This window comes from Eucalyptus grandis, chromosome 8, assembly GCF_016545825.1.
Source record: "Eucalyptus grandis isolate ANBG69807.140 chromosome 8, ASM1654582v1, whole genome shotgun sequence".
Taxonomy (NCBI): domain Eukaryota; kingdom Viridiplantae; phylum Streptophyta; class Magnoliopsida; order Myrtales; family Myrtaceae; genus Eucalyptus; species Eucalyptus grandis.
The window spans coordinates 16155097-16170069 of NC_052619.1; the positions used below are offsets into that span (position 1 = coordinate 16155097).

General features: G+C 42.4%; 3 protein-coding genes across 5 annotated transcripts; all 3 read left to right on the forward strand.

Annotated features, from left to right (window-relative positions):
* Positions 1-1296: 1296 nt before the first annotated feature.
* LOC104456834 (bifunctional 3-dehydroquinate dehydratase/shikimate dehydrogenase, chloroplastic) lies at positions 1297-6811 on the forward strand. Of its 2 annotated transcripts, XM_010071701.3 has the most exons (10): positions 1297-1571; positions 3172-3280; positions 3605-3823; positions 4237-4574; positions 4815-4878; positions 5148-5256; positions 5384-5539; positions 5654-5802; positions 5935-6097; positions 6396-6811. In XM_010071701.3, exons 1-10 carry the CDS (start codon positions 1375-1377, stop codon positions 6437-6439), a joined length of 1548 nt encoding a protein of 515 aa, XP_010070003.2. In that variant the 5' UTR covers positions 1297-1374; the 3' UTR covers positions 6440-6811. The 2 variants fall into 2 exon arrangements, 1 of the variants encoding a protein (XP_010070003.2); XR_005545982.1 differs by lacking the exon at positions 6396-6811 and having other exon boundaries at positions 5613-5802; positions 5935-6076.
* Positions 6812-7838: 1027 nt separating this feature from the next.
* On the forward strand, positions 7839-12414 carry LOC104456835 (mitochondrial substrate carrier family protein ucpB). Of its 2 annotated transcripts, none has more exons than XM_010071703.3 (9): positions 7839-8082; positions 8529-8645; positions 9147-9208; positions 9310-9546; positions 9618-9788; positions 9882-9931; positions 10349-10481; positions 11584-11621; positions 11903-12414. In XM_010071703.3, the coding sequence occupies exons 1-9, from the start codon at positions 8043-8045 to the stop codon at positions 11997-11999; spliced, it is 945 nt and encodes a 314-aa protein (XP_010070005.2). In that variant the 5' UTR covers positions 7839-8042; the 3' UTR covers positions 12000-12414. The 2 variants fall into 2 exon arrangements, with proteins under 2 accessions (XP_010070005.2, XP_039154801.1); XM_039298867.1 differs by having other exon boundaries at positions 8060-8082; positions 9147-9191.
* A 1855-nt stretch (positions 12415-14269) lies between these two features.
* Positions 14270-14908, forward strand: LOC120287012 (polyol transporter 5-like). Its single transcript, XM_039299645.1, has 2 exons — positions 14270-14454; positions 14581-14908. The coding sequence occupies exons 1-2, from the start codon at positions 14270-14272 to the stop codon at positions 14906-14908; spliced, it is 513 nt and encodes a 170-aa protein (XP_039155579.1).
* Positions 14909-14973: the final 65 nt, after the last annotated feature.

Here is a 14973-nt window from a genome sequence, read left to right on the forward strand (position 1 = left end):
ATATTGAGATGAAATGGGTTGAGAGTGTTTTTATTTTTATTTTTGTGAAACTAAAGTTAGTTTGCAGTGAACATTTCGTGGGGATCATGAGTTTAGGATTTTCTTGTAAGATGAGGATGAATTCGACATAAATGTCTCGTGGAATATTGGTTTTGATGTCTTTAATGGTACTAACACGAGGGTTATAAATCCAAAGTATCAAGAACGAAGGTACAAAACTGTTCAATCAACATTTTCTTCTCCTAGAATCTGAATCCAATCCCCCCAAGTCGGTCTATTTTTCTGCACATTAACAAATCTCTAATCATCAGCATAGGTACATCACATGTCCTCTTCTAGACCAAACCTCGATTCCATCGAAAACTCGTTCGACCATGCGATATGTTGAGCTCATTATGCAAACACAATTTCTCTATCCTATCAAGTGCGGATTCCAAAACCAAGTTTGAACCCATCTCTCCCCTTCCACAGTTGCTTCCTTGCATGGCTACGATGGCGACATGGCGATCGAGAAATACGGCAGCGTGGTGGCCATGGAAAAGTTCAGCCATACGGAGAATCTTATGATAAGCAAACTCTTCCTTGGGGTATCCTAGTTTCGAGAGTCAAGATAAGCGGGCAGCGAAATGCTTCCGAACGTGGCTGCAGTAATTTCTGAGAGACAAAAGGTAAGATGGCAAAACTCCATGCAACTCCTCAAGCTTCCCGTGCAGGGGAATCCAAGAGGGAATATCCGATCCACCGCGAGCGATCATGGACTGTATCGCCGCCGGATCATTGGCGGAAACAGGTGGCCGAGGGCGTCACCGCCCAGGTGGCGGACGGGCGGCGAAACCTGGCCGCCGCCCTCCCATGCAACCGCAGACCCGGCGTCCCTCCCTCTGCCGCCACCAACTTCCTCCCTTGGTGGGCGTGTCAAACTGTCTACAAACCGCCTCCCGGACCCAGAAGAGCAGCAGCACCGATCTTCCCTCGAACTGCCCGTGTTGCCCCTCGCGTCGATTGAGGTCGATCCGTGACCACCAACCCCGCATTATGTCGACCGTCTCATGCAGTGCCGCCCATCTCGTCCGCCAACGTGGCTCGCGAGGATTAAACGTACGCCACATGTTAGCGATCGACGGCAAAGGCGCTTGGGATTTTTTGCTAACGCGCCCCCACATGCCCACGTTCCTTTCAACCCGCCCGCCATGATTGATTCCCACCCCCCCAATAATAAAGAGCTCCACAGTGACGGGCCAGCCGCTTGCGGCGCCGCTATAAATAAGGACGAGCGAGCTTCATGCCTCTCGCGTCTGGCGAAAGACTCTACACTCCTCCTCCCGCATCTTCTTTCTTCACTGCCCGTCGTCCCGAAGAGAGAGGCCGAGAGAAATGGACAGGAATGGCGTGCTGGTGTGCGCTCCCCTGGAGTGCGAGACCCTGGAAGGGATGCTGTCCTCCATGGACAAGGCCAAGGCGCACGGCGCGGACCTCGTCGAGCTCCGCGTCGACGCCATGTCCTTCGGCCGGGTCTCCGAGGTCGAGGAGCTCATCCGGCGCCGCACCCTTCCCGCCATTGTCTCCTTCAGGTGATTCCCCACGTCCTAGCCCTCCCGCATTGTCACTCCAACAGCAGCACAGTCATTGGAAAGCTCAAGTTCGCTTTCTCGTCGTCTCGTTTCGTTCGTTCTCTCTTTTCTGTCATCTGCCTAGAGAAGTGATAATGCGCATACGGGTTGATTTCGATAATCATCCCATAACACTAAGATCTTTCTTCTTTTTTCCTTCTTTCTTTTTTGGTTATCGGTGCGTTTAGATAGCAATCTGACTAACTTTCCAAGAAAATTGCTGACATGATAGCCACGGACGATGCCATAACATCCAAAGTTTTGGGCGCATGTATGCCATCTTGGCATTTCACTAGTGAAATTAAACGAACTTTGCTAAAACGTGCAATCTATTCGTAAGACACCTAAAGTTCAGTGCATCGGAGGACCGAAAATGGAAGTTTAGTGACGTGATGGAAAATACACGGTGACCGCACATGTCATTAGCTCGTATTTTCCCTCTGGTCCCAATTGAATAATTTTACGATCAGTCGTTCCCCAAGTACGGATGTCTATACCCATCGATATCCTTTTCGTTCGAATTTTCCACGGGAACGGGGTTCGTGTTTGTAATCCACCAATCGGAGACATAATAGGAGGAAATTTCCTTCTATTGAAGGAAAATATAGCACGGCAAAACCGACCCGACATGTTAAAAACCTTTCACTGATGTAGATCGGCAAAATAATTAGGTAAGATTACATGGGCCACCCCGATTTCGGACCACCCAATTCGCTTTTGCCAAATCGCTTAGCGCATCAAGTTTATAGTTCAAATCTCCAATTTTTTAATCTTTGGCATGTTGTTTCCATTGGATACTTCACCTTGTCCGCAATAGTGTGCTCAAATTAAAATAATACTTTAAAGTCGGAGGAGGAAAATAATAGCATGAAAAATGAGGCACTACTATATTATTATTGATTTCCTTTCCCTAATCTCCGGACCTTCGAGAGCTTGACACTGCTGGTCCGTGTCGCCTGCATGATTGTTGCGGATCCATTAAAATATTATCTGTATAGAACCGATTCGTGTGTATTTTTTTTTCATTATTTTAAAGTATAGATCCTGCACATTCATTAAGTATGAAAAATATGTCTATCAATTTATAAACGTTTATATACGCAAAATAGGAAAAGCTCAACCGTGAAAATGACTCGACATTTGCAGCCAAAAATATTGGGGTGATTCAAACGTGCACGCTATAAGGGCACGATTTCAAAACGATAGTCGGGCCGTTTTTTACGGTAGTAAAACTAAATCGAATTACCCCGGAAGGTGACGCCAGACGATATAAGTTATCTAGCTTAAGGCGACGGGCATGACAGGAGTTGCGCCTGGACTTATCACGGTGGGGACCATCGAAGGTGGTCCTCGCGCCTCTCGGCTCCAACCGTCGAAACCGATGGTCTTTTGGACGAATCGTCCAAACATCGTCCAATGTTCATGTGGTCTGTTGTGACCCGTGACCGTGATGCCAAAGACCGACCGAGGACACGAGACGTTGTCGTCCTGCACGTCTTGAAAAAGCTGCATTGGCTTGCCTGCCCAGAAATGTGCACTGACTCCTGTCCTTTTTCCGCAGGTTGAATTCCGCAAGAGCTTCCCGCAGACAAAATGACAAGACCACTTGCTTGCAAGTGCTGCGGCTAGCGCTCGAACTGGACGTCGAGTTCGTCGAGATGGAACACGAGGTAATCTCGTTCCCCAGGGAGAGGACCGAGACTAACGTACGCGCTTTTGAATGCATGTGCGCATATGGATTATTCGACATGGATCGCAAAGATGTCGAGTCGGACGATCATTTGGTCCTTTTGCTCGTTTTTCATCGACGAGTCAGTTCTGGTTCCTGAGAGAAATCATCATTTCGATATCCCGAATTGAACCTGTTTTTGTCTAAACGGGCTAAAACAAGAAGATATCTAATCTCCGGTGTCTCACATGTATGCGCCTGCCGTATTGGTTCTAAAGTGATTGTCCGAACGTTTTGCAAATCGAAAGCGGTCCCTGATTTGCAGGTGGTTTCTCACTTCAACATCGATGAACTGATGGAAAAGCGTTCGAGCAGCAAAATAATCGTGTCGAGACACTTGAATGGCGACAAACCGTGCAAGGAGAAGCTCGGGAACTTAATTGCCTTGATGCAATCCTCTGGAGGAGACGTTATCAAGCTCCTTGTCGATGTTGATTACATCACGGATTTAGCACCGATTTTCCAGCTCCTCACCAGTTGCCAGGTACTCATAAGCATTCAGAAAACCATCACTTGAATCTTTTCAGTGACATGCCTCTCGTCATTATAATGTTGTAAATCGCCCTGAAAGTCATACATATCTGTCTTAATATCGGGAAATTAGCAGTATTTTGAATAACTGATTATGAAAAGTAGCACGAGATCAAGCTGTTTCAGGAAAATCGGAACGCTAAATCTCACTGCAAACGAACTTGATGGAGAGGTTAAAAATGTAGCCACTCTAGCTAGTCATTTCACTAGCGAATACGCCTTTTACTGCTGATGTACCTATAGGATTGGTGGATCGAAAATCAGCTTTCAACAACGGTAGTAAGGTCAGAATGGAAATCAACTTTGCAAATTATATGATTAATCTCATAGCATAAGTCATGAAATCGACCTCGATTTTGTCTTCAGGTTCCACTAATTGCCACCACGGTTGGCGACAGAGGGCTGATAGGCCAGTTGCTGGGGCCAAAGTTTGGCGGCTTCTTGGCGTATGGGTCGCTGGAAGGAGCAATTCCTGGTCTGCCGACACTGACTAGCCTCAGGCAAGTGTACAAGATTGAGCACATGAACGCGGACACCAAGGTCTTCGGCCTCATATCGAACCCAGTCGGGCACAGCAAAGGGCCGCTCCTCCACAACCCGACCTTCCGATATGTAGGGTTCAACGGTATCTATGTCCCTATGCTCGTTGATAACATCAAGGAGTTCTTCAAGGTCTATACCAGTCAAGATTTTGCAGGCTTCAGGTAAGCTATTTCGTTCTCATCAGATGAGAACCCGGAGATCATAAACCAGTTGGAATTTCACCGACCTTTTTCCCTTTCAATTCAAATTATAGTCTTTGCTCATGGTAGGTAGTTCTCCTGCATTAGAGTACATTTCCAACTTTAGGTTCCTCTCTTTTTCCTGTTTGAAGTCAAGGCCTTGATGGATGTTTGAAATGCAAAGTCTTGTTGTCTTTTTCTTCTTGTGAAAAAATTTTGCAGTGTGGGAATTCCACATAAGGAAGCAGCAGTTGCTTGCTGTGATGAAGTTCATCCACTAGCTAAGGTCTGGAGACTCGAACCAATGCACAAACCTTTAAGACTTTTCTTGTCGATCTTTAGTTTGCGTTTCTGGTATCTTTTCCTTGGTTTTTGGCTTAGGCGTGAGTAAGGGACTGAAATGAGGCGAAACATACTGTTGATCCTGGTAAAGATGCATGCGTGATCAATCGATTTTGTGAGCAAAATTGTTTCGGTCTCTGTCATGATGATCATGACCTTCTGCTCTTTGCTGCACACGAAGCTGATGGCTTTGTTTCCTTGTGCTCAATTTAGTCCATTGGAGCTGTGAATACTATAGTAAGGAGGCCTACTGATGGGAAGCTGATTGGGTACAACACAGATTGTGAGGCTTCAATCACTGCTATAGAGGATGCTCTGAGAGGTAACTAGACTGGTTTCGATCGGAGCGATCACCTCAGTTTTCTCGTCCTAGTTTCTAAAAACGTTTTCCTTATGTAATAGGATTGATTAGGGATGAGTTTTGATATGAATTAAGTGATGATGAACAGAGAGGCATGCCGCTAATGGGGAAGCCAGAGCAATGGACGCATCTCCAATTGCAGGGAAAGCATTTGTACTGGTTGGAGCTGGAGGAGCTGGAAGAGCTTTGGCCTTCGGCGCCAAGAGTCGCGGGGCCCGAGTCTTCGTCTTCAACCGCAACTTCGGTAAGTAGTCTTGAGTAAATATTGGCCATGCCTAAGCTCTCACTCTGACAAACCAAGCCAACACTTTTTCAAGAAACTGACTTCAATGTCCACTCATCTCGCAAATGCGAAAAGAGAGAGCAAAAGCCCTAGCCGACGCGGTATCGGGAGAAGCCATCAGGTACGAACACTTGGACACGTTCCGCCCCGAGGAAGGGATGATCCTTGCGAACGCGTCCGCCGTCGGAATGGAGCCGCACGCTGATAAGAGCCCCGTTTCCAAGGTTTGTTCTCCTCCTCTCTGGTTTCCTCTCTTTGGATGCACAGGTGCTTGCATTGAGAATCATGCTACTCAAGATAGAATTGGTCACTGTTCTGATTAATGTTTCTGCAATGGACAATGAAATGCGTTTTAGGGGGTGCTGGGAGCATATGAGCTGGTGTTTGATGCAGTGTACACACCAAGGAACACAAGGCTATTGCAAGAGGCAGCACAGGCAGGGGCCATTGTGGTTAGTGGGATGGAGATGTTCATCAGACAGGCCCTCCATCAATTCAAACTCTTCACCAGCGGCTTAGGTATCCTCTTCCCAGATACACACACATACATAGATTTCTTTTTGTCTCCTGGATATCCGGATTTTTCGACTCTCAGCTAATCTCGACCGGCTCGCTATCCATATTGCAAAACTCTCTTTTTGTTCTTGGTATTGATACCACTAGATTTGTTAGATAGTTCAACCCAAAAACTTAATCAGATAGGTGGAAAGACACTGAAGTCACCTAAGTCAGGAAAATTGATAGTACATCGGTAAATGAGGGTTTCGCAGATTAGGTAATGACAGTGTTCTTCCTCGTCTTTGTTGCATTTTCGCAGCACCGGAGGAATTCATGCGCAAGCTCGTGTTGGAACAATTCTGAAAGCATTGCCAAAGCGAAACGGACCAGAACCATACAAAGAAGTCCTTCGTTGATGAGACATTTGTTCACTTCCATATAACACAATTAAATCCGAGGACATCTTATTATGACATGTCTACCGTGGCGTTCCCTTTTGTCCGGTGCAACGATGTAATCATCCCCGATCATAATAATTTATATAATATATGTTATGATAGGATTTTATTTAAGCACCGATTCTTGTCAACATATAAAGTTAGACGTGTTATGTTGTGTCATATTCGCTTGTTTTCCCTGTAATTTGTGTTTTATCTCGTGTTGTGCAAACACGTTCGGTTTGGTATTGTTGGCCCTATCTCTTTGCGGCAAGAAAATGTTTTTGTGGTTCCTTTATAGAACTAGCCCTCTATCTAGACCTCTCTTTGCGGCAAGAAAATGTTTTTGTGGTTCCTTTATAGAACTAGCCCTCTATCTAGACCTCGCATCGACAAAAAATTAGTTATTTGCTTAATCACTAAATTGGATAATCCTTTTATCTTTTCTTCTCCTATTGAAATTTACAATTTAAATTGTCGATTAAATGTTAATTGGCATTAAAGAAATTTCTCTCCTTTTGCAATGCATCTCTACTTTATATATTCCAAATCTATAAGTCTATAGATATATAAATGTGATGCGCCCAAACATCTCTCAATCATGTGAAAATAAATAGAAGAAGTTTCTTAGAATGTACACACATTTTATGTGATTGGAATTAAGGAGTAATTTAAATTCAATTTAATGGCATCATTCGAAGATAGTCTGCTCAATTTGTTTTTTCAATCCCGACACTGATTCCTCATCTGAATTCTATATCTATTTCCTACATAGAAGCAATTGTGTGAGTTTTCCTTTTTAATCTGATTTAAGTTTTGATGATGTCAGAGAAATTTCACTTATGATTGCTATTTTCTTTCTTATCTTAATAACTTTCCTTTTCTATTTTTTTTCCAAAATCATTTTCGAATCAAATGGCAATACATCAATCGCCCTACGAAAGCCACCCCATCATTTAAGAAAAATTGCATTTTTTTAAAAGTATTTGGCGAACATGTCACGATTATGATATGTTAATTTGCTGCAACTTTAAGAAAGCTACCCCATCATTTCAAATGGAGTAACATGGACGTGGACTTCACCCGTAAGAGACCATTTACCATCTTAGAAAAAATTTGGTATAATATGAAATAAATGGTTCCTAAATTTTAGTTCAATGTACAATATAATTCTTGAATTTTAGTTTAGCATATAATATGATCCTTGTAAAGTGTTTAGCTGTCATTTAATTAATTCAAAATCAGGGATAACATCAAACACTAAATTGAATATGCAAAAGTTTAATCGCTCTACCTTAGACTAAAGTTCGAAGAACATTTAGGTAGTTTTTCCAAAAAACTTTATCGGAATGGACCGATCTCGTTCAACGAAAGGCAGCTGGAGCGGGGTGTCACCTCGGAATTGCCAAATTGCATTTCGCCAACCGATGCCTGAATTCCGGGAACCGCATGTATAAATACGGCCGCGATTCAATTGCGGGGGAGAGGTCAATGATTCTGCGCGCCATCTGACCCCCGACCGCGCGGAAATGGTCGGCACGTCGCCTTCCGATTCGTCTTCGCTTCCAGGTTCTCCTCCTCCTCTTTTTCCCGTTTCCCAGGTCAAGTTCGGTTCTTTTACGCACGTTCGGGCGTCGAATTCGCTGTTCTTTTCTGGGTCTTTTCGATGCGTCCGAGGCATTTGCGTTCGTTGATAAGGAAAGATGGGATTTCACCCTTTTGGTTGTTGGGGAGTTTTTTCGGTTGCTTTTGGGGCGAGGAGAGATTGAATGGGTCGAGAGGGGCTTTTTTGTGCAGCTTGGTGTTCTGTGGTATTGCCCGTTGGGTTTCAATGAGGGTGGTCGTGGCTTGTTCTGTAGAGCCCCAGAATGTGGTGATTTTGTGGTGGAAAGATGATCTGGTTGGGCTTTCGCCCGCAAATTGTGATGGAATTGGTTTGGATATTGGTGGTTTCACCGACTGGTTGGAGATGGACGTGACTTGATTTGGGGTGTTTCGGGTTCGGTTTGATGCAGGTTCTGCGACGCAAGACAAGAGTCGGAAATGGCGGTTGTCACCATTGGATGTCGCATATCACTTTGGCACCAGTGGGCTATCTGTCGCGGTTGCCACCGGGGTGACCCACCCTTTAGGTTTGTGCTCACTTTAGTGGCATCTTGTTATCTTGCATCATTGTGTTGTTGATTTGTATGTAGATTAGAACCAACTGGGTCTTTTTCATATGATGGATTACTGAGTCAGGTAACTCACTTGATAATTAGTTTTTCAAGGAAATGCCTCTACTTTATATGCCTCTGATTACCTAGGATTATTGATGATTCTGGACGGTACTTTTGCCCCCTCTGTAAGAAATATTGAGGACACTGATCCTCCGAGTGGAGCATCACTGACTAAATACGTAATCTTCCGTTCTCAAGGATGGAGATTTACACAATAGACAACTTTATGCTCATAAATGTCTCTTACCAAAGGCAAAATACGATCATTTAATAAGTCATGGACTCTGAGTCATACATGTTGAAGAAGGATAGCTCGATAGTTTTCTTAAATTATCAGAAGGAAAAGACATTTTTGAGGAGTATAGCTAAAAGATTTCTTGAGTGCAATATATTAAAGTATTGCCTCACCTGCAGATGTGCTCAAAGTTAGGCTACAAATGCAACTTGTTGGCCAGAGAGGTCAGTTGACTGGAATGGTATCGTATCCTCCTCATAGGTTGCTTCTCTTGTACTCCCAACATGAAAGTCCTATTTGTAAATTGGTTCTCTGAAGTTTCTCTCATGTCTTAATACATAGGGCCAAGTATTCATTCAAGTGTTGAAGAATGAAGGGCCACGTTCATTGTATCTTGGAATGACACCTGCACTAACACGATCACTTCTTTATGGGGGCCTCCGCTTGGGCTTGTATGAACCCTCTAAATATGTCTGTGATCAGGCATTTGGGTCCTCCAATATTTTTGTTAAAATAGCGTCTGGAGCATTTTCAGGTGCTATTGCAACAGCTATGACCAACCCAGTTGAAGTCATAAAGGTAATGTTGTCAGGCTCCACTTTCTGAAAGTATCCTGATTAGACTAATTTGAAGATTATCTCTATCACCAGGTGCGGTTACAAATGAATTCAGGTTCGACAAAAGCTGGGCCAGTCCGAGAAATGCGCAAGATTGTGTCTGAAGAGGGAGTAAAAGCTCTCTGGAAAGGGGTTGGCCCTGCTATGGCTAGAGCTGCTGCTTTGACTGCATCACAGCTGGCAACATACGATGAATCCAAGCGGGTCAAGCTCTGTCACCCCATTCTTTACTTGGATTTATCCAGGAATAATTTACCACTTTTTATTAACCAGTTCATGTTTTGGCTAATTGTACAGATTTTGAGGAGATTGACACCTCTAGAGGAAGGATTTAATCTACATCTGAGGTAAGATATTGATGTTTTTATTCTCATCTAGCATATCTTGATGGCCTTTGAATGGAAGGTTAAAGAGTGGTCCACTAGACCAGGTTATAATTAGTTGAAATGATGCATGAAAAGGACTCAGCATGTGACATTTGCGCAGGTTTAGAAAAAATCTGGAGTTTCCTTTAGTTGTCACAATTGGTCATTCTGGTTACATTTGCTTGCTTGTGTAACACAAAATTGCTGCTATATGGTTTGAACTTTGAGTTGTTCGCCCGCGATATTTGGCCAGCTCAAAGTTGTTTCCAGATAGAATCATCGCAACTTTTAAGCGAAATACTTACATGAAATTATGAAAGTGCCAATGTATGCTCAAGTGAATATTCTGGTTCTTTTTTAGAAAAATGTCAACTGACTCTGCTTTTTGTCATGGTGAAGCTCAAGTATAGTCGCAGGCATGGTGAGTACTCTCATGACAGCACCAATGGACATGGTTAAGACCCGTCTCATGTTGCAACGGGAATCTGAGACTCTGGGGAGATACAAAAATGGATTTCATTGTGCATATCAGGTAGCTTATTTATCCCTCTCCTTGTCAAAGCCACCATTACCAAGGAATTAAGAATAGGATTTTCCAACAGAAATGATATGTTTACTCAAAGAAAAGTTTTCAGAATTTTCATTTCCTTTTGAGAGTGAAAATGCTGATGAAAATGCGTTGGGTCTAATTTACCAGACACTTTCAACATGAAATGCTGTTTTTCTTTTACTACTGAATGGGTGAAAGGAAAAAAAGAATCAGATTTTTGTAGATTTGTTTTTTATATTTCCTTTTCAATAAAAAAACACAGCTTATGAAGGGAGAGATAAAGATGCATTGTTCTTTGCAGTTGCTGTTCTCTGGTTGACTCTCTATCCCTTCTCTTCATCTTTATACATTGAGGAAGAATTTCTCTGAAAAAGTTGCAACAGGTTGATGAAGTACTTTATCTGAAGAAAAATAATGCTCTCACCTAGATTTTATAGATTATTTATCTTTCACTATTATTACTTGTTCGACCGAAAAATAAAAATAAAAATAAATAAAACTATTTTTACTAGTATAGAGTAAGGTGGTGATTAAATTGACACCATCTGAACCTGGTGAATTAGCATTGTGCAGATGGTTAACTTTTTTGGTCATGTGATGCTGATAAGTGGAATTGCATTTTTTACATATTTTATGAGTGAAATAATTACTTATGCTCAATTATCTCACTAATTATTTTGGATAGTCTGGAAGGGCTATGATATAATACTCTAGCAACCACTGAGACATAAATGGATTAGTTGTAAGGACATACCAAACATATCTTCACAATTTTTTTCTTTTTTTTTTTTTTTGAAAACTCTCTCTGATTTTCAAGAAAATTGAAAATTGAAAACCCTTGACATTTTTGCAAAGTGAACGAATCCTAGACTCATTTGAAGAAAATTGTAAGAGAAGAAATATGAGGCATTTGAGCTTGTTTGCCCAGATATTCTTATGTTGCGATGTTTAGCAAATTCTCTCTATTTTGGCTCTATCTACTAACCAGTTAGATTTGTGGTGGTTTTATTTAAATTTTAGATGACTTGTTTTTGGGCTCTATCTTCTTGATTACTTGTTTCATTTGAATCTCCTGTGCTTTCAGGTCATTCGTACAGAAGGCTTTAGGGCTTTATACAAAGGGTGAGATTTCCTCCACATCTGTGCTTTGTGCACCACTTTCTTTTTATCAACCTGCGACAAGCCTCAGGTGTAACTTCTTCATGTCCATTCTAGAATGTCGTGGTTTGGTGCTATGTGGATAGAAGACGTCCTTCGAAGCAAATTTGAAAAACAAAACCATCTCTTCTTCACAAATTTTCAAAAAGATTATGTGATATGAAGCACATAGTCTCTGAACGTTAGTCCCTTTTATTTGGTGCGTCTGTTACTACAGGCATTAATCATCACGCATTTTTCTCCAGGGGATTTGCAATTTTTGCTAGGTTAGGTCCCCAAACCACAATTACCTTTGTACTTTGTGAGAAGCTCAGGGAGGTCACTGGACTAAAGGCACTTTAGTCGCGCAATAGCCTATACCGAAGAAACGCCACCCTTCAACTTCATACAAATATGTAGCCACTGCTGTCTAGCTGCCTTATTCCGAAGAAAACGATGGCGAAAGACGATTTTTTTTTCAAGATTTTTTACCTCCTCTTAATCTGGAGAGGGGACATAAGTTCATTTTTTTTTGGGAGTCAGAATCAAGTGGGTTCCCAATCAGAATGGCATACATCTCAGACTATATTGTTGTTGATCAAGGTCCATATATTTCATTCCTCTCACTGATTTTTTTGTACAATTGTACGTTGCGCCAACATCCGGCACAAACGCGATGAACATTGCTGTAATATTTTTCTTTGGCACCTTTGTGACTATCGTGTATTACTTGATGTCTGAATAATGTCAATGGCGAATCACATCATGTTTATGACTCCTTCAAACTTTTCAATTTCTTGGCGTTGCTCTCTCTTATTCAGTCCTCCCTTACCCGTCTATAGTGAAGTAAAAGTTCCGGGGTTGACTCAGACAGTTGATGACCTGTTTATGGACGATTTATCCAATTGTAAAGGTGGTATGGTAACATAACTGGCCACATTAGCCATGGTGTGAGAAACGAATGCAGTTCCTGCGCCAAAGAATTTCTCTTTTCTGTCATTTACGAAACAAAAACTAAACATGGTCAGAGTGCTCTTTCCACCAAGCGTGCTCTCTAGCTGCTTCACCTCATTCTCTGCTCTGTCTCAATCTTAGGCGCTCTCTCTCTCTCTCTCTCTCTCTCTCTAACTCAAGGCTGAAGCTACAATGGTGGAGAGGCGTTCGATATCGCTGAAAGCCTCGTCCTCTTGAGGAATGATTCCGTGAAACTCGATAAACAAAACATGATTTTCTCGAACATCATTGGGAATATTTATAAGACGAAGGAAAATGTGTTTTTATACTAGCAAATAACTAATGACGGTAGATAACAAATGGAAATTGTTTGGCACATCCGCGAAACTTCCCTACCTTACTTAAAAACCTTTTTACTAATAGTTTCTAGCGCACATATGTTAACTAAGTATCTCATACTCAATGCAGATTGATACAGCCTGAAATGCTCATTTACCACTATTTATGCTTGACAAAGAGAGGAATATATGACCGAATACAACCCATCAACTGAAATGCAAGTTTTATTGCAAAGTTGTTGCATATGATTTTGCTCTTCTAATAATTTATAACTACATTCGTTCAGTATAAACAATGTTTTTTGTTTTGTTAAAACATGGATATATATCTCTCCAAAGCAATATTCATTGGTTAGTGGAGTCCAAATCCATCTTGAATCGGGCACGTGCATAACACGTGCAAAAGTGTAGAATACTCTCTCCTGCCTCTATTCCATTGAGCTCCTCCTCCTCTCTCTCTCTCATTTGGCTAGGCTTAAGGCATTGGATATCGCTGAGGTCTTCATCCTCATTGTCGTTGACTGCTCCTGTTGGCTTGGCTTGTGAATCGAAAGGGCCAATGATTGGATGAGAAGCACCACGAGATGAAGCGGCTACTATTATTGGCCATGAGGGCTATGCTTGAGGTGTCGGCCATGGTGTGGGTAGGCCCCGGTCCTCTACACCATATGGAAGCTACCACTCATTGCAATCCTAATCCAAAGGAATTGGTAGTGATTAGTCAAGAGGAGCTATAGGATTGAGTAGTTCGTAGAGCTAGCTTCGGAGGAAGCTTTTGAGGGTTGAGATCGAGAACTCCAACAAGTATACTGTGCTCTCGCCTTCCCATTCTATTAGTGTTCCATTTGCTATCGTCACACTACATTTCTATGCTCACGTTGCAAGGCAATTCGATACTAGTAAGTCAAATGTTTTTGTTTGGACTAGAAATATGCTATTTATGGGCAAATTGTGCTTGCAATTCCTCTTCTTGGTAGTCTTAACGTGTCGAACTTGCTTCTTTTAGTTATGGGGAACTCACCAGTACAAAGGTGACAGCCAACAATGCCGTTCTACCTAGTTAGAATGAGCATTGAAGGGTTTGATTCTAATCATATTATGTACGTAGAGTCATTTGGATGTGTTGAATATTTTGATATTAACTAAATTATGTACATAGTTGTCATTTGGATGCGTTCCATTGTTTGATTTTAACTTAATCATGTACATAGTAGTCATTTGGGTGCATCATCACTTGTACATACTAAATGGAATGTTACTCGTCTGTTATCGCGACTTTGTTCATATCAGCATAATTGTTCAATTCAATCGAAGGGCTCCACTAACCAACTAAAGTTCTACATGCCAGAATCGCTGAAGTGGCTCATCATGCGGGGCCACCTAGGCTTCGCCAAGCCCATCTTTACCAAGACCTCCAAATATGAGGAAGAGGCTGCACTCCGGCTTGCCCAAATCAAGAAGGATGCTAGCATACCTAAGGAGTGTGACCATGACATTGTGGACACCCATCAGAATATGGGCATGTGGTGAGACATCTTTCACCCAACTAAGGGCGTCCGTCACATGCTAGTGTACTGTTGTGATCAAGTTTGTCCAATAGGCTTGTAGCATAGACACCATAATGTTGTTCACCCCTATCTTTTTTTTGGAAGCCCTACATCATCCCGTCCTTCCAAAAGACTCATTGTAAGCTTGATGGTTGATTTGCTAAAGATACTATATGTCATCTTCACCACCTATTTCATCAACCAGCTCGGGCAGCGGCGGCTATTGCTTAGCAGCATTGGTGGAGTTGTCATCTTACTAGTCTCCTTTAAAGCGTGCCTCGGATTCATTGAGGCCAGCAACATGAGGCCCTTGTGGGCAGTGGTGACGTGCTTGGTCACGAGGATTGGGTACGTGATCTCCTTCTCCATCGGGCTGGCACCGATAGCAGCAGTCTACTGTTCAAAGATCTTCCCCACAAGATTGTGTGCATAGGGATAAGCAATTGGCATTGGCATGAAGTAGACGGTGAACATAGGGTTGTTATTGAGCTACATATT